General features: G+C 43.6%; 1 protein-coding gene across 1 annotated transcript in view; it reads right to left on the reverse strand.

Annotated features, from left to right (window-relative positions):
* TRPC5 (transient receptor potential cation channel subfamily C member 5) overlaps positions 1–27,301 on the reverse strand; it is a 268,250-nt gene that overhangs the window by 42,571 nt on the left and 198,378 nt on the right. Inside the window, exons 5-7 of the mRNA XM_043569889.1 lie at positions 11,614–11,950; positions 9,857–9,996; positions 4,753–5,075 (exon numbers count right to left, since the gene is read on the reverse strand). Of these exons, the coding sequence (XP_043425824.1) occupies positions 4,753–5,075; positions 9,857–9,996; positions 11,614–11,950 (800 nt within the window). The remainder of the gene's footprint in view (positions 1–4,752; positions 5,076–9,856; positions 9,997–11,613; positions 11,951–27,301) is intronic.

Raw genomic sequence — 27,301 nt, forward strand, 5'->3', positions numbered from 1 at the left:
GGACATGGACAGGATCCTGAGCTGTCTCTTGCATCCCAAGTGGGAAAGGGAGACATTTCTGATCAGTTCTCAGTGCCCTTTGGCCCACCTGAAACCTTAAATTAATCTCAGAAGGCGAATTGATTCGAATCTTGCCCTTAGCCTGTTGCCTTTCTAGCTTGCTCCTGTGAAAGGGGTGCAGTTGTCACTGGGAGGTGCACACAGGCTTTTACCATAAGCCCAGTCTATGCTTTTCTTGGGCTATGGCACAGAGAACTTGTCCCTGCCAGCATTTCAGCTTTGATTCCACACTGTGTGGACTCAGGCAATCTTGTTGGTTCTTATGAAGCATTCCCAATTAATATTGCTTGAAGGGTGGGTTTACTTGCCTTCTGTCTTACAATACTAGGTAGGAGAAACACTCCCCAGATATAATGTCCATCCCCACAGTACAATCAGATAAAAGGGATGCAACCACTTTGCATAGAGCCTGTTCAAACATACCCATTCTACAAACTTCTACCTTAATTCCATCCACTCTTGTGTTCCTACCTCTAGTCTCTATTAGGATTTCATTGACAGGCTTTGGTTTCATAATACTAGGTAGTGGAAGTTTTCCCCAGCCAGACATGAGGTCCATTCCCATAAAAACATCTAGGTAAAGGAGACACAATGTTTTTACATAAAGCCTGCTCAAACATTCCATCTTTCATGATCCTATCAACCGTTACATTTTTATTTATTTTTTTTACTTCTTTTTAAGTAAGCTCTATGCCTGACGTAGGGCTTGAACTCATGACTCTGTGATCGAGAGTTAGGAGCTCCACTGACTGAGCCAGCCAGCTGCCCTATCCTTACATATTTATATTGTCTCAATCCATTGTAGCCTGAGTCAAGGCTTCACCAATGGGTTTTGGTACCAGCATTAGGAGGATTTCTGTATTAATGGGGCCTGGAAACTTCTCTTTTCCACCCTCTGACCATTTTACCCACTCTTGAGCCAAGGGACCCTGGGCCTTTTGTCAATCTTTAGCTTGACTAATCTGCCCAAACACTGCCCCAAATGATTGGTGGTCCGGTTTCTCATTGTAATTTTTGCCCGCCGGCTTTTTAAAATTCTCCAGACTGGGATAGATAGAGTAGACTTATTTGGGGCCCTTTAATTTGGGGGGACCATCACAGAGTTCCTTTGGCCCTCCCAGCCTTTGATAGTGCTGTATTAAAATCTTTAACCCTATCGATGTCTGTCTTATTCATCTCATTTCTTAATAACCATCTAAGGGTTTCCATCCTGTGGGATGAGCCCTGGGACTCCTCTGTTTCCTCTTTCTTTTGTTCCTACCAATATTTGCTTTATTCACCTCATTCCTTAAAAACTGTTTAAAAGCTTCCACCTTTGTGGCCTCTCCCTATTCTCTTGTTAATTAACCTAATGTTTTTATTAAGACCCATGAGGGAAAGCTGAGACCGTAAATTGGCAAAGGCTTCCCAGACTGTGTTTTGGTTTTGCAGCAGTAAGGTTATATGTGGGGCCCATGTGAAAGAGACCCCTTAACCACAGCATTTACCATGACCCAGGTAATGGGCATATATATTCAGTAGGCAAATATCACAGTCATCTTAAGCTCAGTTCCACATAGCTTGTGTATGAAGCATGTTAGTGGCTTCATCTGGGGTATTCCACTTGACATTCATAGGGGGAGTTGAGAAGTCCCCCTTCTCAGGGTAAACAGACCCTACAGTGACTTTTATCCAGTTAACCAGGCTGGTTGTTCCCTTTAGGAATAACCTCCTGTGTATCTGGATCACATATAGCCATCTGTGATTGTTCAGTTGTGAACTGTGGGTCCTATATCAACCCAAACATGCCCTTCCACTCACTCCACAGTATTGAAAACCAAAGACGCAGCCCCTAAATTAGTTACTCTCATAATCTATTTTAGCAAAGGTTCTTCAGGAAATTGATGATACTGATCTACGAAATGAAAAAAATTCTTTATAGTCTCTGGTTTCAATAGTTTCTTGATTTTGCCCTCCCCCACACTGACTACCTTTTTGGTGACCAGAGGTCTTATAGGGGCCTTCTGTTGTCCCTGTACAATTTTTACCTTCAGGGCTGGCTTTGAGGCTAGTGACCCAAACTCGGATTGACCTAAATCTGAGCTTGGTTTAGCATCAAGGCCCAACCCAGCACTTTTCTTTTACTTTCATTGTAGCTCTTATGGATAATAACCGAGGGATTGTATGTTTAGCATAGTTCTTCTTATTTTGCATTCCCTTATATATCCAATGAGCTAACTCCTTCTTAAGAGTTGGGTTTATTACTGAAGCGGTTTAGAACAAGTCTCCCCAAAGTATGCCATTTTGGCATCTGAGCTATTTTGAGCGGAAGGCAATCAAGACCCGGAAGGCTCAAGAGAAACTTTTGCCCCTCTTTAACTACCTAGAAGAATTTAAATTGGAATTTTACCAGAGATAAATTTTATCTGAGTGATCCTTCTGTATGGGAGGGCAAACAACTGCCAAACATCTACTCTTCTTACTGTCTTGTGAATCACCCTTTGAAACCCCAGGCCTCTATCCCATTCCTTAGCTCGGGATGCCATATATACTTTCTTTTTCCTTGCTGTCTTTGAACTTCTCATGTATGTGGGGTTTCTGTACATATGAAATTAAATTTGATTTTCTCCTATTAATCCATCTCATGTCAATTTAATTTTAGACCAGCCATAAGAACCTTTGGAGGGTAGAAAAAAAAACTTCATCTTGAACACTATCATTTCTAAATTCCATTGCTGACTTTTACCTTGAGTAACTGACCGCAGCACAGCTGAAGTTTCACACTGTGGGTGACTAGGTAGCTATCCAGGGATCAAAGGTTCATCATCTCCTGCCCTTTTATCTTTTCTTTTCTTTTTTTAAGTTTATTTATTTATTTTGAGAGACAGAGTGAATGGGGGAGGGACAGAGAGAGAGAGGGAGAGAGAGAATCCCAAGCAAGCTCCACACTGTCAGTGCAGAGCTTGACACGGGGCTTGATCCCATGAACCATGAGATCATGACCTGAGCTGAAATCAAGAGTCAGACGCCTAACAGACTGAGCCACCCAGCACCCCTAGATTTATAGGGTCTTCTGTATGGGGTCTTCTGCAAATGGAAGCAAGCAATGGGCTTTTGACACTTTTCTCTTAAAACAAAAGCTTTCATCATGATTCATTGTTAAAAATCCCACAATATGGAGAAATTTAGAAAATAGTTAAGCAAAACTAAGTATGCAGAAATCCCCTGTGATCCCACAGTCACATTTTTAGATGTCTCTTTGTCTTTTCCTCTACATGCTCTCTCCCTAGCTGACATCACATCAAACAAACCAATTTCATGACCCGTGACTTTTATCTTTTCTTTTCCCTAATAACGTGTTTCCATGATTCAGGGCTCTTTTAGCAAATCCCATTTCTCTTATGCCAACTAAGAGCTTCTGAACCCAATGTATGGGTGTGGGGAGAATTTCCCCGCACATCACAAATTCTCCAATCAACAGCTGGGTGTCCTATAATCCAACCCAATTCTGACACTACTGGGAGATAATCTTAAATTCTACGGATTAAGGTCTCAGTCCCACAAGACTGCCCCTTTATCCCCCACGTTAAATGTCAGTCGCAAGTTCGGGTTGTTACCTGTGCTTCTGACTGACCGGTTATAGACTAGGTACTCCCACAACCTTCTTTTTTGGGTTCAATTAATTTGCTAGAGTGGCTACAGAACTCAAACTTTTCAATTACTAGATTATTGGCTTATAAAAGGATACAACCCAGGAGCAGGCGGATGGAAGAGATGCATATAGAACAAAGTAGGGGGACAGGGTGCAGAGCTTCCGTGTCCTCTCCAGGTACACCATTGTCCCCGAATCTCCATGTGGTCACCAACCTGGCAGCTCTCCAAAACCTGTCCTTTTGGGGGGAGGCTTCATTACCCAGCCATGATTGATTAAACTCATTGGCCACTGGTGACTGAACTCAATCTTCAGCTCTTCTCCTTTCCCCGGTGGTTGAGGGGTTGGACCCAATGTTTGAACCCTCTAGTTGCAAGGTTGATTCCCCTGGCAACCAGCTTCCATCCTTAGGTGGAGGTCAAAAGTCACTTCCTTAACATAAGAAAAGACACCCTTGTTCTCGCTCTCAGCCCTTAGGAAATTCCAAGGCTTTTGGGAGCTCTGTGCCAGAAATATGTATTTCTGATTTCTTATTATGAATATTTCTTATTCATATACAATCCCCAATATTTCTTATTTCTTATTATGAATCACCATATCCCAGGGTGCATTAAGATATTTCTGATCTTTCCTTTTCCTTTGTTCTTGATTCAGAATAATTAAGTTAGCTTTGGTAATCACGTGTTCAGAGGAATAGCCTTGCTCTTTCATTTCCTTGGTTAGCAATGCTTTTTTGAATGAGGAATTATTTATCCCCTTCCCATCAATTCCTTTAAAAATATGAGATACTACCAAAATAATTCAAAACTAACTCTTTAGATGAGTTCCTGGGAGCCCGTGTGTGTGTGTGTGTGTGTGTGTGTCGCTTTCCTCCCTTACCTAACTGCTTCCTCTCCGAGGCCTCTATATCCAGAGAAGGCCCTCTCTCTACCTCAGACCCTTTGGGTTGATCCCTGAGTGAGCTTTGTGTGCACTGTCAAAAGGTAGTGACAAAGCTGTGGACTGAAAATAGAGCAAAGAAGGAGAAAGCAGAAAAAGGAAAAAAAGAGGGGGGGTCTTACGTGGAGAAGGCATTATTCTGTTTCTCACATCGGATTCCCTTGCAGTTGTTTGGTTCATCGATCGCTCTGGTCTCATAGTAAAAGTAAAGCTGGTTCAGTCCGTTGGCAAAAGCCAGCAGTACCAGGCAGTAGATAAAGAGGAATTTGAGGATATCAAGCAGCATGCGCCCCAAAGAGATCTGCAGAGGCCCCAAGTGGGAGTTGGCTGTGAACAGGGATATGAGACGCAACGAACTTAAAATGTTGGATATTGCAAACAGTGCTTCCGCAATCAGAGTCGGGTGCCACATTTCCCATTCTTCCCTTGGACGAGAACCATTATACTGAAAGAAACAAGTGCACAAGATGAGAGGTACAGTGAGCATTTTCAACTTTTCCCTCTTTTCTCCTGTTTGCACCTAAATAAAGCCACCAAGGTAAGCATCAAACATTCATTTACACAACAGACCCCATGCATGGCACTATTTGTCTCCTCTCCCCAATCAATATATGATGCTAATAACTCTTTTCCTCCCACTCTCATCCAAATATATTCCCTGAATATACACAGAGAAAAATGAAGTTTGGAGCCATCATCTGGAGTAACCACCTGTGGTTTATCAACAGACATTTTCTAACTAAAAGTCTACCAGATTGTTGAGGAGTGTCACTGGAACAGAGCCATTGATTGGCATGCCCAAGGTAGTGGGGACAAATTACTCTGCTTCTTAATGAGATTTCAAATCAGATTTGCCTCCCCAATCCCCCATTTTCTTCTGAGCACCACGGACAACCTGTAGTCACTGAAGGGCAAGGGACAGATTCAGCCTCCTCAGTGTGCAATGTTCTTCCTGAGTTTTTGCCGACTTGTAGTCTGGGACTGCTAGAGCAATCTTAGAGGGTCATTATTCAGTTTCCTGTGGAATTTCAGCAGTCTGTAATGTATTTCATACTATCACCAATAGCATGTCAACCTTCCAGGTAGTGAATTTAGTACCACTCCACACGGTGATGTATGCATGTATTTGTTCCTTTGACAGCCCTACAAGCTTGTTCAAGTTCTAGTGCAAATGAAGAACCCGGGGGCTGAAGGAGGGGAAAAAGCCAGTGTTTCTGGCATTGGTTGCCCATTTTTCAGCCCTGTCCTGGACTTCTAGCTCCTGGAACATTGGAAATAGTTTTATAGAAAGATGGCTTGGTTGTGAGACCCGAGGTCCAAATGGGGCTTCGTCAACTTAAAACTGCCTGTATCTCTCAACTTCACCATAGAATGAGGATAATATCTACTCTTAATCACCGCACACGTTTGTGGTTATGTATCCATATGTAAGAGTGTGTGTATTCCATAAGGAGAGATGTTATGGAAATATAAGAATTTGCTTATTAACTTCCCCAAGACAGAAGTAGATTTTGCCTGGAATTCAATCTGAAGCATATTGCCTTGAGCTCTCATCTAAATATCACAATTTTCTTAGGACTAGATGTAAACAACTTCTCTGAGAAAATGTTGCATTTGGGGGCCAAATTATATTGTTAGCATTTCTAAAATGTGCTTCAGTTCCAACAACTGACAAAACCGGTGTTAGCATCGTTTGCGTGCTTCCAATATTCTTCACTGTCAGAGGAGTTTGGAGAAACCCTGCCACACTTGTGCTTCTGTTTCAGATGAACTTTAGGTGGCTAATCCGCTTCATACACTCTTGGCCAAATCTTGTATCTCTGCATTTTCCCTTCCAAAGACAAACAAACAAAAACACCCCCCATTGGCTGCGTCATCGTGAGGGGTGGGCATTGCCATGTCTGTTTTACAAGTGGAGGAGCTGAGGTCCAGATAGGCAGAGGGACGTTGTCTCTACTAAATGTTCCCTCAAATGTTGGTTGATATCACAGCACATATGCTAGATAGGCCTTTAAAAGTTTTGAGCTATACATGAGAGATGGAGACTGCTGATAATGAAACAGACCTATGTTGTAAAACTGGAAATTATCAACTGGAGCACGCACAGCTCATAATTCAGGACTTTCTCCCTCCACAATCACAACTGTAAGCACAAGGAAGTCTGCTGCCCATGGGACAGTGCGTCTGGATTTGCAGCACATTCAGAAATGTGAAAAGTGATCCTGATGGCAAATCTATGTTTTGCATATACATACACCTTTGGAGGCAGATATTATAGAATATGATAGCAGGGACTAAACTTGGAGCTCATTTAGCATAAAGGTTGGGCTCATTTAGTATAAAGGTCAGCAAACTTTTTCTGTCAAGGGTGAGATACTAGCCATTTTTGGCTTGGTGGGCTATATGGTCCCTGTCACAACTACTCAACTCTTCCCTGTAGAACTCATAGGGAGTAAGTGAATAAGTGGATATGGCAGCAGGCCAAATCTGGCCTGCAGACCATAGTTTGATGGCCCCTGGACTAACACAAATGGTTTTCAAATTGTGTTCCTTGAAGCCTGAAGGTTCAGTAGAGGCAACTGGTAGCCACTGTGGGAGCCATAGAGGGGGCCTGGAAGATTGCGTCCTCAATCGGAATTCAGTCTTTGAGCTCTTCAGTACATTGAAGTTCTGAATAAGTTTTAGCTTCAAGATGTGATTTCATGGAAAAAATTAAAAGGCTGATAGCCACTGATATAGTCCAATCTGCTTATTTTTCAGAGGCAGAATCTCAGGTTCAGAGAGGTGTAAGGATGGCCTATGGTAACCCAGCTTGTGTCAGAGCAGGGATTACATTCAGGTTTCCCGCTTCTTGGGTTAGTGACTAGGAGTCAATTGAAAACTGACCTCCATGTCTTTCAGATCGGTGTACATCACACTCTGTGAATTCAAAAGCAAAATATGAAGGAAGCCAGCTTAATGTGGGGATTTAACAATAATAAGGATGGAGTCGGGGATTGTCTTCAGCCAAGTACTGGTTGAAGAAAGGACCACAACTCAATGGCTGTCAAAGTTTGGATTTAGTTTGAACATATGGAAGTAAGGTAGTGGTGGGAGAAATGCAGGTGGAACCATCTTAGAAGACAAAAGGACAATTATTTTCCATTTGTAGGGTTATCTGGGGGCAATGAGGGCCACTCTTATGTGTATTTATTCCTTTTGAGTGCTTTCATATGTGTCTTTTCATTTCTGTTGTTGCAGACCACGTGTGGTGGAGTACATGTATCATTGACAATTGTTTTTGCTCTAATAAAGGATCTTCTCTGAGGTCAGCTTATCCCATGGCATTTCTGTACTGCCTTAGTACCATAGTGATCTGAAGTGTTTTAAGTAGCCTTGTGACCAGCTTTTGAGGCTTTACCTCATAGAGGTTGTCTCAGCCTACTTGGAGAAGTTCATCTCAGACTAGTGTGCCTCTGTGGGTGAGTGGACCAGACTGAGCATTTGCAATTTCTCATTGCAAATCCAAATCTGCATGTGGCATGTCATGCTTTGTCAATTCTCTTTTTTCTTGGGAAGACATCCAACTTCTTGGTAAACGTCTCCCTTGGGTTAAGTGTTTGTCAGTTGAGGGGCATTTAGTCAGCTGAGTATAGCTGATTTATCTTTACACACTGTGGTGGGGAGGTTCTCACTCCTGGGAATCTTTGCCAGTGCAACTGGACAGGTTATAAAATGATCTAATGTCGGGCATCTACAGACACATTTTTACATCCCTAAGAGAAATCCTTTTCTTGATCGTTTATTCTAAACTTTCCTGTTCAAACAAAACCAACCAATTTCTAGATTGATAATCTATTGTCCCTCCAGTGTATAAATACCACTTCCAAAGGAAGAGACTTTTTTGAAGCAAACAGTGTTACTTAGTCAGCAGAGTGCCAGAATGACATGGATTTCATCCAGGCACATTAACCAGAGATTCAAACATTTTCCTCACCAGCTTTTTCTTGTAAGGAAGTTGTAAGTCTGTGTTAAGCGATCACCACAAGTATAAGGCATACTCTTAGGATTCTTTCAAAAATGTTTCATGACTGCATTCAATATTCATGCTCCACGTAACTAACTCCCAAGGTCTTAAAATTTATGCAATATGCATATTAGGGATATAAAAATAAGTTGTTGGAGATTTGGGGGACAGCCATATTCCCATTCTAAAACTCCTTAATGTGGGATTTAGTGCCAAAAAGCATGACTGACTAGACAATCTCGGAGACTGAATTGTCAGCTTTTCCCCATGCTGGAGAAGTTCAACTCAGGGTAGGAGCACAGCCATTCTATTATCTAATGAGCACCAAATCTGAACTCAGAGCCTGTGACTACCCAGTGTGAGATGTTGGACATGCAGCTATTTTTCAGGATAATGTAGGCTGTACATTGTGTGGGAAAAGCATAAAGGTTGTGTGTGTGTGTGTGTGTGTGTGTGTACATTATCTGAATTGGTAGAGAGGCATAGGTTGAGTGTGGTACTCAAAAAGCTGGATTTATAACAGCTTGAATGATCATCCTGGTGCTGAAAGTATGAGGGAGGCAGAGATGATTAAAGATCTCTGTCTCCTGCAGTGAAGTTTCTAGGGTTCTGCTACCTGTCATATAAAGAACACTTGAGGGAAGTGTGAATACTTAGCTTTGAGAAGCGACAACTCAGCGGTTAGGGAGAGATGACTTCACATCGGAAGCACTATTACAGAAAAAGAGCAGCTTTGTTCTGTTTGACCCCCCAGGGAAGAAAGATTATTAATGGATGTGTCACAAGGAGAATAATATTAGAAAAACATAAAGTAGCACTTTTTAATGAAGTGACAAAGGTGGAGAGAGGCTTTTGGAGATTGGGAATTCAGTGAGTTTCCTGTCCCTGACCTATGGAAGGGTCGGTGCGCCATCTTGTTGGTAAGGATACTGTAGAGAGGATTTAAACACTGACTGGATGGGTGGGTGGTTGAAGACCCTTCTACTGTCAGAGTTTAAGAAGCTGAAGATTCATTTGTAAATTGCTCTATTCTCCACTTTCTTTGCTTAGGTGGACACTGCTTACAAACTTTTGAAAGAATGTCTGTTTCTATGGTACTTTCCCGCATGATGATCGGACTGTCATCAGCACTTTTCCCCTAAGCTCTGTATGCTCCCAGTGCTGAAGCTGAATGTAACCCAAATCATTGCTTGAGAAAAATGGCAGACATTCCAAGTTACCTTTACGTAGGCCACAATCTTCAAGGAAATGGTTGCCAGGTAGAGAGAGTTCATTGCAAAATCCATCAGGTTCCACCAGTCATGGATGTATTCAGTAAATCCACCATCCCACATTTCCTTAATCTCCCCCCAAATGAAACCTGAAGAGTGGAGGCAAGAGGTTTATTTCTAGACAGGGTCAGAATAGACATCACAGTACAATTCTCCCAAGTAAAGGCAGATGGAAACAATGAATGAATTGGGATCACTGGAGTGAAGCCCATAGAGATGGTAATGATAACATAGCTCTTTTTCTTTCCTACTTCATCTCTTAGTTGTGAACTTGCCAGACCTAATAGGCTTTACCTGAAGATGCCTGTACATTATACTTTTCTGGATGCTATTCACTTTTAGTGCTGTTGTTATAGTTACTGGGATGTTGTCGCAATTTTGGGGTGCCTGATTCTACCCTCTTCCCATTTTGAGGTAGGAAATTTATTAATTTCATTAACAGATCAATTAGGTCAAGATTACCCTGTAGTCCTTAGTTTCTTTCTACCATGTGCTAGAGGGAAAACTTGGTAAGTTTTGAGGTGAGCTAGCTGACCGTCAACCAAATTACTGGATTTTGAGACCGAAGCTAGGCAAAGGGGCCCAAATTTATTTATTTATTTATTTATTTATTTATTTATTTATTTATTTATTTTAGAGTGCGAGAGAGAGAGAGAGAGAGAGAGAGATAGCAAATGATCGGGGGTGAGGGACAGAGGGAGGGAGAGAGAGAATTCCAAGCAGGATCCCAAGCCTGACACGGGGCTCAATCTCATGACCCTGGGATCATGACCTGAGCTGAAATCAAGAGTCAGCTGCTCAACCGACTGAGCCACCCGGGCAGGGACCCAAAATAATTTAGAATCCTTTTTTCTCCTTTCTCCTTTCACTGCGTGTGTGTGTGTGGGGGTTTTGTGAAATTCTGTCTGGTGACATAGATGTCTCCTGAACCTTAGAACTGGGAAACCAGTAAAAGGTGTGGCTGTGGCAGTGCTTCTCAGACTTTAAGGTGCATGTCAATCAGCCGGGGATCATGTTGAAATACAGATTCTCATTCCATAGATCCAGGGTGGGACTTGAGATTCTGTATGTCTAACAAGTTCCCAGGTGATGATGCTGACATTGCTGATTTGCGTATTAGAGTTTGAGTAGTAACAACCGGGGGGATAGTGATGCACTGGAGGGTCCAGTGCAATCTAACTATGCTTAGAGACTACGGGTAAAGTTACTTTTACCATGGATGGTGTGAATTTCCTAGGTTCCCCTCCTGACTGCGGAATCTGTATCTATATAGGATGTAGACCCTGATTAATACTGGGGTTGTGTGGAGTAGCCACAGAACGCAGCAGATACAAGTGCCCTTGAGTTTTAGGAAGGGCTTTGAATAGACTGATCAGCACTTGCCTGACTAGCTTACCTGAAACCCATTCTGATTGATACTTGGCTTTCCTTCTAAACCAATCGACAGGCAGTTTCTTGTATTTGAAGATATTAGGTTAACACAATTAAGCCGTGGGGTCACTGCCAATCTCACTGTGGACCATGCAATACTAAGTGATCAGAGCCTGGGGAGGAAGGCACCAGATTTCTGAAACTCCCTACAAAGGGCTTCCCCACTGCACAAAAAGATGTCCTAATTCAGGGCCAGCCCAACTGCCTATTCCAGTACTTTATTTAAACAGGAGAAACAGGCACTCTGCCCATAGCTTTTGGTTTCTTTGACTCACCGAGAACCCAAGGCAATATCATCCATTCCACGACTGTTGGGGGAGGCCCCTGTACATGAAGGTCTGTCCTGACAATGTGCTGAGAAGCCAGGAGAAGCATGAAGAGGAAGGTCAGATATGATGCTGTGTGGCAGATAAACTTGATAAAGGGTTTCTTGATGAACAGCCCAAGGTTGCTCCTGGGTGAGATCAGATAAGCTATAGACAGCATGGGAAAGAGGAATCCAATGGTCATGCAGGTAAGAAGCTTGACTACCCAGTGTTTCCGTCGCCATCCAGGGAAGCCATCATACCACAGGGTGGCAAGTAACTGTTGGCAATTAGGCTGAGCAACAAACTGGGGAAAAAAAAAAAGGAGAACAAGTTAGGCATCTTGGGTGTCCAGGGGGAAGTCTACATTCATAATACTTCTAGTTTACAGCCAGCTACGTGACCAATCCCCAGAGGAGGCCTGTTTTCCAGGTTTCCATGAATGGATCTAACCCTGGAGACAGCTCTACATGTCAAGCTATGAGACTAGATTTTCCTTAGGGCTATTTATTTCATATATTAAATACATTTTTGTTTGTGTTTTCACATGCTTCCCTATTCTTCCTCCCATCATCTTAGAGAAATGGTTCCCAAACCTTGCCTCTGGATCAGAATCATCCAGCAAACATTACAAAATTCAGATGCCAGGGGTGCCTGGGTGGCTCAGTCAGTTAAGCGTCCAACGTCAGCTTAGGTCATGATGTCTCTCACTGTTTGTGAATTCGAGCCCCGTGTGGGACTCTGTGCTGACAGCTCAGAGCCTGGAGCCTGCTTTGGATTCTGCGTCTCCCTCTCTCTCTGCCCCTCCCCCACTTGTGCTCTCTTTCTCAAAAATAAATAAGTATTAAAAACATTCAGATTCCCAGGTCACACCAAGGACTGGCTCAATGAGCATCTCCGAGGAGGATAGCCTGGGCAGCTGTTTTACAAGGTTCTTTGGCAGAGTTTACATGTCTGTTAGCAGAGAATCGTGGGGATATTTTATTTCAAATTGGTTCACTTTTACTCATTCCTCTAGCTTACGTGAGGTCGTCAACAAATGTGCACTGTGCTTGGGCAAACACAAACTGGCCGGGAGTAAGCTCATGCCTGTGGCTATGGCTTGGAATGGAAATGAGTCCCCTTTTTGATTTTCTCTTTCTTCCCCTTTGGTTTTGAGCACATCCTGGCTGGCTTGCAGTGAATCAGCTTGCTGCTTTGCCATCTATTAACACCCTCTCAAGTCTAGACGTGCAGAGGAAGAAAGAATATTTGGGGGCCCAAATCACAGCATTGTGTACTAACCCAGCTGGGATTTTACTTAAAGGCAATCTACCAAGTGTCAGTGAGTAATAGTAAAGGAGTCATCATTGCAAGTAATCCGTAAGCTGCTACTTCCTGGTACCCAACTCAGTAGGGAGCTCAACTGTCAGCCATGATTTTAAATACTGCCTGTATCTGACTGTTCCAGCTTCCCATGGGGAAAAATGGCTAACTAGAGCTGTACCGTATAGCTTACTAACGCAAAGGAAATAAAATTCTTCCATCTTTTACCTAACACCCCAGGTAAAGTAGCCCAACCTTACTGTTAGTGTATCTGGGAAGATCACTAGCTTCCCGCCAAAACCGTCCTGCTCTTCCTTGAGCACACAGCTGGGCTACATTACTTCCCTTTGCAGTGAGATGTGGCCGTGTGACTAAATTCTTAATAATGGGCGGTGCAGAGAAATGATGAGTGGTACTCCCAGGCCTGGCCTATAGAGGTCTCCTCTGTGCTATCCTCCCTGTTCTCTCCCGCTTCCGGCTGACTGGAATGTGGTAACCCAGGATGACCTAGGAGTTTCTGTCAGCTCGTGTCCCTCAATGACCATATAGAGGAGAACTATCAGGCTGATACCTGTCTTGGACTGTTACCTGACTGAGAGGATTCCAGCATGTTTGAGCCATTATATATTTGGGGGTCTAGACTACCCTCAAGCAGTTAACTATTATGAAACTACATAGTATGACTCATTTTATTTTATTTTTTTAACGTTTATTTATTTTTGAGACAGAGAGAGACAAAGCATGAACGGGGGAGGGTCAGAGAGAGGGAGACACAGAATCTGAAACAGGCTCCAGGCTCTGAGCTGTCAGCACAGAGCCTGACACGGGGCTCGAACTCATGGACCGCGAGATCATGACCTGAGCCAAAGTCGGCCGCTTAACCGACTGAGCCACCCAGGCGCCCCTAGTATGACTCATTTTAAGAGCGATGGGGAGCCATAAGCAATATGTTTATGTGTATGAGTGGGTGTGAGTGTGTGTGTGTGTGTGTGTGTGTGTGTGTGTGTGTGTGTTTATAAACAGTATAGTAGACTAAAAAGACTCTCCACAGTAGACTCTGGAGCTAGATTGCATTGGTTCTCTTTGTTCTTCAACATTTTCATCTAAATAGAGATAACAACAGCATCTACCAGCTACGGTTGGTGTGAGAAGTAAGATCACTTATTACCTCCGAAGCACTTAGAACTAGGCCTAACACATAGTAAGGGCTCATTTCAATCTTAGCTGCATATATTATTATGCATGTCATAGGATCAGACTTAGATGCGAGAAAGATCCTTCTGGGTATTGAATGGGAGATGAACTGGGGGCAGAAAGTGGGCAAAACTCGAGGCAGGAAGACGACCGGTTAGGAATCTGGTATACTATGATTGTGACTTAGACTAAGGTAATGACTGTGGAAATGGAGAGATGTCCTCAGATGCAAAATACAGGGAGGAGGTGGGAAGTGGCAGGATATGGCGATAAATGGGGAGTGAAGTAATAGATGGAGATTGAGTGTAAAGGGAGGGGGGGCTTCTCTTTGCGGAGAATTGGTAGACATCAGTGTCGTCAGCTGAGAGTGGGAACACTGAAGCTGGAACAGGTTTATGGAGATGCGTGCACTTTTAGATCTGTTGAGTTAGATTTGTCTGTGCGACACTGAATGGAGATATTTGGATTGATGTACTGATGTGCTATAGCAGGGATTGACAAACTTTTTCTGTAAAAGGCCAGAAAGTAAATATTTGGGGCTTTGCAACCCATATAGTTCCTGTAGAAACCACTCAACTGTTTTAGTGCAAACTCAGCCATAGACAATGCGTAAACACGTAAATGAATGGGTGTGGTTGTGTGTGCGCCAATTAAACTTTGGTTGTAGTTTGCCAATCCCTGTACCATGATATTGCTCCCTGCTGCTGCCAGAACCAAACAAATATTTGGACCACTTCTGCAATGGTCTTTATGACCTCTTGGGACTTGCCCTCGTGTATCCCTAAGAACTCTGACCCCAGAAATCACTTTCCCTTACGCAAAAAGTGCAGAGGTGAAGCTTCTTTTAATAATGGATATTATCGCCCAACCTTTATCTTCAGTGCCGCTGCTCTGATTTTTGATTAGGCTGAAGTTGGTAATTTTAATGTTTGGACAGGGTTTTGTTTTCTGTTTTTACATCTTACAGGAGTAGAACAAACTGCAATTAGAATATTTGTAAAGGAAGTTTTTATTAAGCCACGATGTAGTATTGAAGCCCAAAACATCTGTGAGCTTTGACTGCACAATCCTGATTCCTGTTTGCATACTGAAGTTCAAATTTGACAGGTTATTTAATCAATCTCTACTTGATTTCAAGAATGCCTCAGAAGGAGAGATTGCAGGAAAAACAGTGGAGTGTGTAAGTGTTGTCTGCTTTCATTGCACGAAGAGCCAAGCTGTACAGAGCCTAGAGTGGTAGTTTTTAATTTTGATGAAGTCCAATTTGTGTTTTATTTTGTTGCTTGTGCTGCTGCTGCCCTAAGAAACCATCACCCTATCCAAGGTCACAAAGATTTGTACCGTTTTCTTCTCCAAGTTTGATAGCGTTAGCTCTTATAGTCAGGTCTTTGATCCATTTTGAATCAACTTTTGCATATTGTATGAGAAAAGGGCCCAACTTCATTCATTTGTCCCAGCACTATGTTTTGAAAAGGCTACTCTTTCCCTATTAAGTTGTTTTGGCATCCTTTTTGAAAATCAACTAACCATAAATGTAAGGGGTTATTTTGGACTCTTAAATCTATTCCTTGTATCAATGAGTCTGTCCTTGTCTTGTTCCTGATTTTAGGGGACAGCCTTTCAGTTGGTCTCCATGAAGTGTGATATTAGCTATGGTTTTATCATAGATGGTTTTCATCAGGTTAAGGAAGTTCTCATCTGTTTTCTGAGTGTTTTTTTTATCATAAAATGATTTTGTCAAATACTTTTCCTATGTCAATTGAAATGATTATGTGTGTTTTCCTCCCTTCCTTCTACGAATATACTGTAAATACATCGATTGATTTTGTTATGTGAATCACTCTTACACTACTGAGATGAATTCCACTGGGTCATGGTGTATAATCCTTTTTATGTATTTCTGGATTCGGATTGCTTTTTGTTAAGCCTATTGTTTGCCTCAACTGCTATCCCCTGTTTCAGGCAGCCATGGTGTTAAACAATTGCTGCTCAAGTTTTCAACGAACACCCTTAGGAAAAGGGCTGTTGGTGCTGAGTCATATCACATAAACAAACACCAGCTCTGTAAATGGAGCTTTTCTAGGAAGTTGTCAGGTCATATAATGACAATTTTCTGGGGATGGGTCTTTTGGGGGAGATGCAAACCCAATCTTTTCACAGTTGCTGTGGCTCCAAGGCTGTTGGTTTTCAAGACTACGGCGGGCCTGGGTAAAGGGGTATCGGAATAGGCAGGTTAAAATATCACAAAAATTGCTGTTCTTACCAAGATTCAGCTGTTTTTCTTGAATACATGCTCCTCTGGTTGTTGCGAGCCTTTGGTTAATTTTCAGAGTCATGAAAATGTTTATTTGGAACCTTTTTCCTATGCCTTGTTCGTTTTTTGAAGGAGTGGATTTCCCGAAGTCCTTATTCCACCATTCTGGAAGTGTTTCCCTTTGTAACTTTTTAATTTTTCATGATGTTGTATTTGGGTTGTTGGGTTGTGGGTTAGTCCAAAGGATAGGGTCCTTTCCCAATTTCCTCCTCGGGGGGCTTCAAGAAAACAAAGTTTGAGCAGTATGGGAGCTTCCTAAAAGCCAGAAGACTGGGTGTTGGTCAAGGACTGGGAGCATGTCTTAGTTTCCATTATATTCCCAATATTTTGCTAAATGCCCGGCTGGCACAAGGTAAACACTGAATAAATATCTGTTAAATGAGTGATTGAATAAACAGGTCTGCGATGGAGGAACCTTGGTGGAATGCTCTCTTTCTAAAGCTTTCTTTCCTTAATGTATAGAGGGGGTGAAGTATGGTAGCTAAGACAAGTCTCCTGGGAGTTGAAATTGGGAACTACTCTTAGCATAGATTAACTACCATATATTGAGCTCTTACAATGCACCAAACATTATATCAGATTTTCACACGCATCACTTCATAGCAACCCTAAAGGCAGATATTGGCATTATACTCCTTTCACAAGTGATGAAACTAAGCCCAAGATCACATTCATGGTATGCGGTAGGGCCAGGATGGGAGCCCTGGCTTGGTTGACTCCATAGACCAAGCCCTTAAACACTGCATTCTGGCAATCCGTGGACGGTGTGAGCCTGCAGAAAGCTGAATTCCCCAGTATCTTCCCCATTGGCCTTGTCACAGGGATTGAAATGCTCACATCACTTATTGCTTCAGGTCAAGGTATTGAAATTATTAAAATTATATTCGTGTTTTTAGGAAGGGGTAACATATGAAACTATTAACTAACCTTAATGGTTTTAAGTGTGTGTATCATATTAGCCGGTTAACGAGCTACAAGGGACCTGCATACCAGCAAATGGTCAGAAGCCCAGGTCTGGGCTCTTGAGTGGCAGCTGGGAAAGGCAGGGTGGGCGGGGCATAGCAAAGGACATGGGGGAGGCTCTGAAGATCTTACCTTCCTGGTTTAGCCCCAGGCCAGGTCTGTATGGGACCCACCTTTTCAAACTGTCCAAATCCTGTCTTCACCAACCTGCTAGGGTTCTCACCGCAGTTCTGCAATGCTTTGTGTCTCCAATGCTCTTGGGAAAGGGCTGAAAATTAATTTTTTCCTTACTGTATGGGACTTTTGGAAAAGCCTTGCCTTATTTCCTTTGACATAAAGCTGCATTTTAAATGGAGGGGCTCAATAGCTCTTTGCCCCTCAAATGAGTAATTCTTTTTTTTTTTTATTAAAAAATTTTTTTTTCAACGTTTATTTATTTTTGGGACAGAGAGAGACAGAGCATGAACGGGGGAGGGGCAGAGAGAGAGGGAGACACAGAATCGGAAACAGGCTCCAGGCTCCGAGCCATCAGCCCAGAGCCTGACGCGGGGCTCGAACTCACGGACCGCGAGATCGTGACCTGGCTGAAGTCGGACGCTTAACCGACTGCGCCACCCAGGCGCCCCGAGTAATTCTTTTTTAAAAAAAAATTTTAAATGTTTATTTTTTTTGAGAGAGACAGAGAGAGGGGCAGTGTGTGAGTGGGGGAGGGGCGGAGAGAGAGGCAGATACAGAATCTGAAGCAGGCTCCAGGCTCTGAGCTGTCAGCACAGAGCCTGACATGGGGCTTGAACTCACAAACCGTGAGATCACGACCTGAGCCGAAGTCGGATGTTTAACCGACTGAGCCACCCAGGCGCCCCAAATGAGTAATTCTTGATAGGAATAATGTCAGCTTCTACTGGAAGGAGCCTGACCCTCCCCTAGGCAACTAGCAAACCCGTTTTGATTTCACCTCAACAGACCTCTGACTTCGTTCATTCAGTGAGGAGAATTGTTTCCCTAGCTCCTCACCAGTCTATTGTGTGTGACTTTTGTTCCTACATCTGTTTATTTTTTGAAAAACATGTTTATTTTTTTTTGAGAGAGAGAGAGAGAGAGAGGAGAGGGCGAGCTCAAGCAGGGGAGGGGCAGACAGAGAGGGAGAGAGAGAGAATCCCAAGCAGGCTCTGGCCCGTCAGTGCAGAGCCTGACATGGGGCTCGATTTCACAAACCGTGAGATCGTGACCTGAGCTGAAACCAAGAGTCGGACACTTAACCCACTGAACCACCCAGCTTCCCCTGTTCCTCCAGCCGTCTAAATAATCATGTAGCTTTCGAGTTTGATTCGCATGCTGAACACAAAGCAGAAGACAATCTGACTTGCTCATTGCTAAGGGAACACGAGATCAACACGATTCAACTTAGGCGTTTCAACAGGTATTTCTGTACACCTGCTCTGTGTCCAGCTCTGTGTGGTGCGTGGGAAGAGGGTCACAACAAGAGGGACCCATGGTGATTCTGGCCTGCAGGATCTCATTGACTGACCAGCCAAACTCACATGAAACAAGTAACACAACAGCAATGTTTGTGTTCAGATGCCTGCAAGAGCAGGGCAGGTGGTAAGAGTGTCATGTTCTCAGATGGCCGGGGGCCACAGACCGGTGAAAGCCACTCCCTTCCAAACCGGGAGATTTTGCCAAGTAAAGACATGATTATAAAAGCTATGCCCCCTTTGATTTTCTGTTAACACTGCTTCATAAAAAAAAAGGGTCAGAGGGACGTCTGGGTGGCTCGGTTGGTTAAGTCTCCAACTTCAGCTCAGGTCATGACCTCACGGTTCTTGGGTTCGAGCCCCGCGTCGGGCTCTCTGCTGTCAGCGCAGAGTCCGCTGCTGATCCTCTGTCTCCCTCTCTCTCTGCCCCCACCCCGTTTATACTCACTCTCTCAAAATAAATAAATAAACATTAAAAAAAGAAAGGCCGGAATAAAGTATAGTCATTCAAACTGGATCCATTTAGCGTTAGGAAAAGCTGACTACACTGTTGTGAGGCACAGCAACTTAGGAACTCAGGGCATTCAGAGAAGGGACAAATCAGCAGGCACTAGAGTCAGAAGGAAAGGCTGTAGAGAAGCTTTCAAATCAGAGAATCTCACTTCCTCCTGGAAGCCTTCCCTGATTGCCCCAGCCAGAGGCGATCCCTCCTCCTTAAGCACAGGCTACTTTGCTCCTTTCTTATGGTACCTCTTAGAGCCTGACCTGTGTTACACTTACTTTTATGTAGAACACGTGACTTGGCTTTCTTACATGGTAAGCTTCTTTTTTTAAAAAAAAAAAGTTTATTTATTTATTTTGAGAAAGAGAGAGCGCATGTCGGAGAGGGGCAAAGAGAGAGAGAGAGACAATCCCACGCAGGCTCCACACCGACATGGGGCTCGATCTCATGAACCATGAGATTGTTACCTGAGCCAAGATTAAGAGTCAGATGCTTAACCCATTGAGCTACCTAGGTGCCCCTCTCCCATGGTAAGCTTCTGAAGCAGCGGGGGCGGGGGGCAATTTTGTCTGTTGTGTGACATTTCATAGCTCAAAAGGCTTTGCAGATATTTACTGTACTTGTTAAAGTGAGAAAGTTCTCCTCTTTGCTTTCCTGCTAAACTTCAGACCTGAATGTTCAATCCCCAGTGGACATTTCAGATTCATAACCCAAATGGAACTTTCTGTCCCCCAAATCTCCTAAAACACACACACACACACACACACACACACTTCTCTTTTCACCTCATATTCTGTGTGCCCTCAAGGTATTTCTCTAATACTGGGCGTAATAGTCACAGATTAAATGTACACAGAACTTCCTATGTTTGGGATACATTTAAAAGCATTATATATGTATTAACAAACTCAAGAAGTTGCTACTACCTTTACACCCATTTTACAGATGAGAAAAACTGAGGCTCAGAGAGGTTAGACACTAATGAGACAACAATTACCATTTGAGTACCTACTATGTGTCAAGCACTGTAGTAAGTGCTCATTTAAGAGTGGTGAGCGAGGGGGGCACCTGGGTGGCTCAGTCATTGAAGTGTCCAACTCTTGGTTTTGGCTCAGGTCATGAGCTCATGGTTCATGGGATTGAGCCCTGCATCGGGCTCTGTGCTGACAGCGCAGAACCTGCTTGGTATTCTCTCCCTCTTTCTGCCCCTCCCCTGCTTGCATTCACGCTCTTTTTCTCTCTCTCAAAATAAGTAAATAAACTTAAAAAAATAAAGTCAATATGTCTTAAAAAAAAGAGTAGTGAACTAGGGATACACTTCCCTGGTTATTGATTGAGTCCCCAGTCTCTGAAGATACAATGGAAAGTGAAAAGAAGTCCCTTGGTAGAAACAGAGGATCCCCGGGGTGGGGGGTGTGGGCTCTTGACAAGTAAGCCAGACCATGAGGCAGAGAAAAAACAAGACAGTAGCAGTGAGTTTCCAGTGGCTCTACTAGGAACAGGCAATGATCAAAGGAGAAAAGTCTTTCTTAATTCCCACAATCCACTCTGTTCCATGCCATGGAGGCTGTCAGCAAGAGAAACATTAGATCAGGATAGACCAAGCCAGTCCCACACTGAGTCACCTCACTGGTGATTTTCACATGATTGTCAACTGCTGGGTGTGTATAAAAGTGCAGTAGATGAGACCGGAAGAAAGGTCACCTTGACATATGTTTAGCATTTAGAGGTTTGTTAAACAGTACAGGCCTGTTGTTCCTTGAAGTGATTGGCAATGAGTTATCTTTGCTTCCTAAAAGAAATCAGCTGACTTCAAGTTGGGGGATTTACTGCTATAAACACTTCTTCCTTTAGTACATTCAAAGGATGAGAAAATCTGAAATGTGAGAGTGAATCTCCCCCCACCCCTTCATCCCTTTCCAGAGTAGAAGGATCTGCAAGAAAAATTGAGGTCCCAACTATGGCAGGATCGGAGTGAAGGGCCTTTCTTGGTGGTTTGAAGAAGTCTACCGATCTTTCAAGAACCTTCTTCTCCCTCAGTGAGGGGCTGCACATCGGAATAGGCCCAACTTTCACTGCATCAGATGTCAGTTCTTCAAAAGAGAGTCCGATTGTGTATAAGGGTGTATTTAAAAAGGCAGCCGGCAAAAATGATCTGAGATAGAACAGGTTTTGTTGGTTTGTTTTATAGTTGCCAATCAAGCTGGGCTTTGATGACAAAAACGCCCAAAAAGGAAATTGATGGCGATACAAAATTTTCCAAAGAGGGAAAAATGTTCAAAACACCTACCATTGCAGTGAGCTCGCTGAGCCGTACTGTTATCAAGTGGTTCAGCTTTTTACCAGAGGTGAAGAAATAGGTTTTGGCAAGTAGATTAGGCCCAGGTTACAATTCAAAAGTGGCCCCCACATTTTGCATGTAGTCTCTAACAATTTGATATTTACTCACTCAGATCACTAATCCGTGGTGGTTTTTTTTTTTTTAAGAGGGAGATGTGGTACTGCCCCAGGGATTACTGAGACATTTTGTACTCGGTTGGCTGTTGCTGCAATTACCTAGCGGACATGGTTCTTGAACAAGGATACTGATATCAAAGGCAACACAAGTTCAGTCTCACAAAATAAGTCAACTGGCAGTCATTCCTCTAATTTCAAGTTTGAGCTAAGGCTCACTAATTTGAACTAACTGGAGGAAGGTGAAGCTAGATGCTGAAAACTTGGTTTTAGAATACATATTTAAAAAAATATAGTTTTCCATTTGCACATATACACAGCAGCTGGAATTTGCTAAATGGGGTTTCCTGGCAGGTGTCATAATTCTCCTGTGTTAGAGGTGATAGGCTCTTGAAAGCATGTAGTGTGCGGAATTAAGTCCGATCACAATGGCTTATTCTAGCCATGAGATGGCAGCAGAGAGTGATGGGAGCTCACTTCCACTTCCAAGGGTGGAGGGGGGAGGGGAGTTCTAGAAGGAAAGAGGAGGGGTGTCTGGGTGCTTCAGTCGGTTGGGTCGGACTTGGGCTCAGGTCATGATCTCGAGGTTTGTGAGTTCAAGCCCCCTGTCGGGCTCTGTGCTGACAGCTTGGAGCCTGGAACCTGCTTCAGATTCTGTTTCTCCCTTTCTCTGCCCCTGCCCTGCTCACACACTGTGTGTGTGTGTGTGTGTGTGTGTGTGTGTCTCAAAAATAGATAAACATTATTTTTTTTTTATTTTAAAGGAAAGAGGAGGCTGTATTGGCAAAGTTCTCAGCTGGGAGGGAGCAAGTGCACCTGCATGGCAGGGTATTGAAGAGGAGAGCCTGGAAACTCACTAAAGCCAAGATGGGGGCAAAATATAATGAGAGCCAAAGAGGCAACCAATTCTGATGGCATGAGTCTTTGAGAGCTGGGTGCCCTGGCAGTTCCAAGCCCAGTGCTGGGAGGATGCTACAGGTCCACAGATCCACAGTACTTATTCCAAAATCCTTGAGGACAGATGTGTTTTGCAATTCTAAATTTGCCAGATTTTAGAACAATAATAAGCTGTTTGTACCATATATTAGGTAACACCCCCAGTGGGATTTAAGGCAGCACTCATAATCAGGGTTGCCAAATTTAGCAAATAAAAATACAAGATATCTAGTTATATTTGAATTGCCGATAAACAGTGAAACATGTTTTAGTGTAAGTATGTCCCAAATATTGTAAGGGGACAAACTTGTACTAAAATATGATTCACCGTTTATCAGCAATTCAAATGTAACCAGGTGGCCTGTATTTTATCTGGAAATCCTACTGTAGTCAAACACATTAATATTGCAGCAGTGGGGGATGCTTGGGTGGCTCAGTCGGTTAAGTGTCTGACTCTTGATTTCAGCTCAGGTTATGATCTCAGGGTCGTGAGATCGAGCCCTCCATCAGCTTCCTTGCTGAGCATGGAACCTGCCTAAGATTCTCTCTCTGCCTCTCACTCTGCCCCTCACCCACACGTGTGTGCAGGCACTCTCTCTTCCTAGAAAACATCTAAAAAAATGTCAGCAGTGAAACCTGTGAATGTTTAGACGCATCGGGATAAACAAAGACAATAAATCGCCTTGCATCAGTTCGTCTCATGTTTTGCCACCACATGCATTTTGATAGGAAATTTATTAAAAAATTGTTTTTTGGTTCAGGACTTGGTCAATATCGGAATTGTGGACTTGTAATTGTTCACTACATAAAACAGTGGAGAGATCTATGGTGAGATGTGTTCATGCCTTCAGTGTATCTCGTTCTTAAGGGCCGAGGTCCCTCCTTTTTCATTAGGTCACAAATATGTTCAGGCATTGCAGATCCTGAAGAACTGGGGCAAAAAAGGAGACTAAGTCAGGTAACACCCAAGTCGTTTTCACATTTATAAGAAGGCTTGGCTAGAGGTTTCATGACCTGCTGTGAGCTGCCCACTTGGAAATTTTCAGCATGAAATCAGAATTAAGGTGGTGGAGGAAACTTAACCCCTAGCTATAAGAAAAAACACATTTCAGAAACATATATCTTTTTTTTTATTTGAGAAAGAGAGAGCAGGGGAGGGGCAGAGGGAGAGAGAGAGAGAGAGAGAGAGAGAGAGAGAGAGAGAGAGAGAATCCCAAGCAGGCTCCATGCTGAGTGTGCAGCCCGATGTGGGGCTTGATCCCACGACCCTGGGTTCGTGACCTGAGCCAAAATCAAGAGTCAGATACTCAAGGGACTGAGCCACCCAGGAGCCCCTGGAAACATATATCTTGAACTCTGCCTCTGGTTTGGTGTGTGACTCATGATGGGTCTTGGGGCAAGTCTTTGTGTTTGGGTTTTTATCTATGCAATAGGTGGTCGCCACCCACCCTGCCTTCCTCACAGGGCTCGCCTGACAATCAAATGGCTCATGGGTGGGAAAGTGCTTGGGAACATTCTCAACACTAAACAAAAGGAAGATAGCATTCCTCATACATCTTTGGTAGCTCTTTGGTGCAATATAGGCCTCATACATAAAGATATTTCTATTAAGGTGAAATGACAGCATGGTCTCTGTAGTCAGACAGACAGACCCGAGGTGCAAATTCCAGTTCCACAACTTCTTGGCTGGATGACCTTGGGCAAGTTGCTTAATCTTTCTGGCCTCCAGTTTCCCCATCTGAAAAATGAGGATTATGCTAGTAACCCATGTCATAGGGTTGTTCTAAAGATGAAGAGAGCTAACTCAGTGCCTGGCAACAAGGAAAGAAACATTATTATAGCATTTTCATCATGGATTATTCTGAGAATTAGACAAAGAGGCATTCAGTGTTAGCTATTTTCATCATTATGGCTCTCATTATTATGAGATGGAGAATCATTGCTTCTTGGATAGTCTTGAAGTGACTGTCTATGTGACTTGACAGAGGCCTCCCTAGACAGTGCATCCAACTGGAGTCAGTACAGACCTCGCCATATAGTCAGAGCCCATAAATAACTCTAACAAATTCCAGGGTGAAAAACTGGATTATTATGCAAGACATATTTTAGAGGAAGCCGGACAACTCGGTAGATGAGGAGGGAATTTCTTTTTTTTTTTTAATTCATTTTTGAGAGTGAGAGACAGAGTGCTAGCAGGGGAGGGGCAGAGAGAGAGGGAGACACGGCATCGGAAGCAGGCTCCAGGCTCGGAGCCGTCAGCACACAGCCCAACGCGGGACTCGAACCCACGAACTGCGAGATCATGACCTGAGGTGAAGTCAGATGCTTAACCAACTGAGCCACCCGGGCGCCCTGAAGGAGAGAATTACTGATTGAGAAAGATTGGCAAGTCAGGATTGCAGGAAGGGTGGCTTTTGGGGGGGCTGACTGCCAAGCTGAGGTATCTCAGGGGACTCTCTAAAGCTGAGATGGAAGATTCTCTAAGTATGGTTTGGGGTCAAAGCACAAAACTTGCTCCGGGCAGGGGCACCTGGGTGGTTCAGTCGGTTAGGCGTCCGACTTCAGCTCAGGTCGTGATCTCACGGTTTGTGGGTTCGAGCCCCACATCGGGCTCTGTGCTGACAGCTCACAGCTTGGAGCCTGCTTCAGATTCTGTGTCTCCCTCTTTCTCTTCCCCTTCCCTGCTTGTCCTCTATCTCTATCTCAAAAATAAATAAACATTAAAAATTAAAAAAAAAAAACTTGTTCCAGGTGGCTTGCCCCGGGTGATTATTGAGGAGGGTGGCCTGGAGAGACGATTGCAACATGGCTCCTGTGTACTTGATGTAACCCAGGGACAGGATGTTCTGCACTTCTCTGTTCTCTCAACCAACCCTCACGCTCCCATGCCCTCCCCCGCCACATGCACATGTTCTCTCTCCCTTTTGTGGAGAAAACAGGGATCCTCAGTGCTGTGAGGGCTTTTACCAAGTCACTTCCCTTCTGCTTCCAGGCAGGATTGCTCCAAAGCCAGTTCAATGAAACCAGCGGCATTTCCTTACCACCTTACTCCGTGCCAGGCCCTGTGCTGGGTACTTGGGACATAAGCAGCCAGAACCTCATCCCTGAAGGAAACACCTAACAAATAAAGACAAAACTATATTCCTGCCTCCCTCCCCCACCCACCATGATGTGGTTCCCAGGGCCTGACAAGAGCTATAATGAAACCAGGAGACTTTATCACTAATGACTAAAACAGGAATGTAAAAACTCATAAAGGAACAAGGTTAATGTAGCTGGAGGGGAGCAGAATTAGCTGGTATCCTAAGGGGGTTCCTTATTACTGCTGAGTACCAAGACCATTGGAGCCTTGGTGGCTTGATTTTAAAGACAGCAGCATGTATCCTAACCCCTGTCCTTCTTCCTTCCCTCTAGGGACCAGCCTTATGGTGGGCTTTTATTAATGACTTATTGAGTGCTTTCCTATATGCCAAGAGCTTTGTATTTATTCATTCTTTTCATCCTGAATTCTCAGAATGACTCATTGAGGGAGGTATGAGCTCCATTTTACAGATGAAGAAATGGAGACACAGAGAGACGAAAGAACTTGTCTAGTAAGTGGTGAGAACCAGGTCTTGAGCCCAGGCCTATCGGAGTATACCACGGGTGCTCTGACCCAGGGGTCATCGAACTACAACCTGGGGACCAAATCCAGGGTGTTACCTATTTGTGTAAATAAAGTTTTATTGGAATACAGCCTACTCATTTGTTTACATATTATGTATGGCTCTTTCTGTGCTACAGTGACAGAGTTGAGTAATTACAACAGAGACCATATGGACTACAATGCCTAAAATATTTACTCTCTGGCCCTTTACTACAGAAAAACTTGCTGACCCCTCATTCTACCCACCATACTACACGGTCTCTGGTATGTAGACTTTGGAGTTGGAGCTATGGTCAAACTTTGGCTTGGCCATTTATGAACAGCATGCCCTTTGACAAGTCCTTTTACGTCTGTGTGCCTCAGTTTCCTCATCTGTAAAATGGGAACAGTATCTCCTAGGATTGCTGAGAGGGCTAAATGAGATACGATGCATGGAAGGTATTTAGCACAGTGACTGGATGCCTGGCACATGGTAAACTCTTAAAAAATGATAGTTGAATTATTTGGAGTAGTAATGACAGTGGGTAGACAGACAGAACTCTGTGCCTGGCACATAGTGAGTGTCACTTAAATACCAAATATTTGAATTTGTTTTGTTCCTATTTCTTGCTGACTTTTCTAGGGCCTTGGGTTTGCTGAATAAAAGACTGAAGTTTGAGGCTGGAGGGAGAGGTGGGGCATCAGTAGGGCAGGGCAGTGAACATAGATAGTGGTTTTGGCCTAGAGGATGGTTGTCAGCAGAGGATTTACTCTGGGATAAGCTGTTTAATGCTTTAATCCTGAATAAGCCTGAACCATAATATGTGACCAAAGTGAGGTGTGTGTGTGTGTGTGTGTGTGTGTGTGTGTGTATGTGAAAGAGAGAGCAA

This window comes from Prionailurus bengalensis, chromosome X, assembly GCF_016509475.1.
Source record: "Prionailurus bengalensis isolate Pbe53 chromosome X, Fcat_Pben_1.1_paternal_pri, whole genome shotgun sequence".
Lineage (NCBI taxonomy): Eukaryota > Metazoa > Chordata > Mammalia > Carnivora > Felidae > Prionailurus > Prionailurus bengalensis.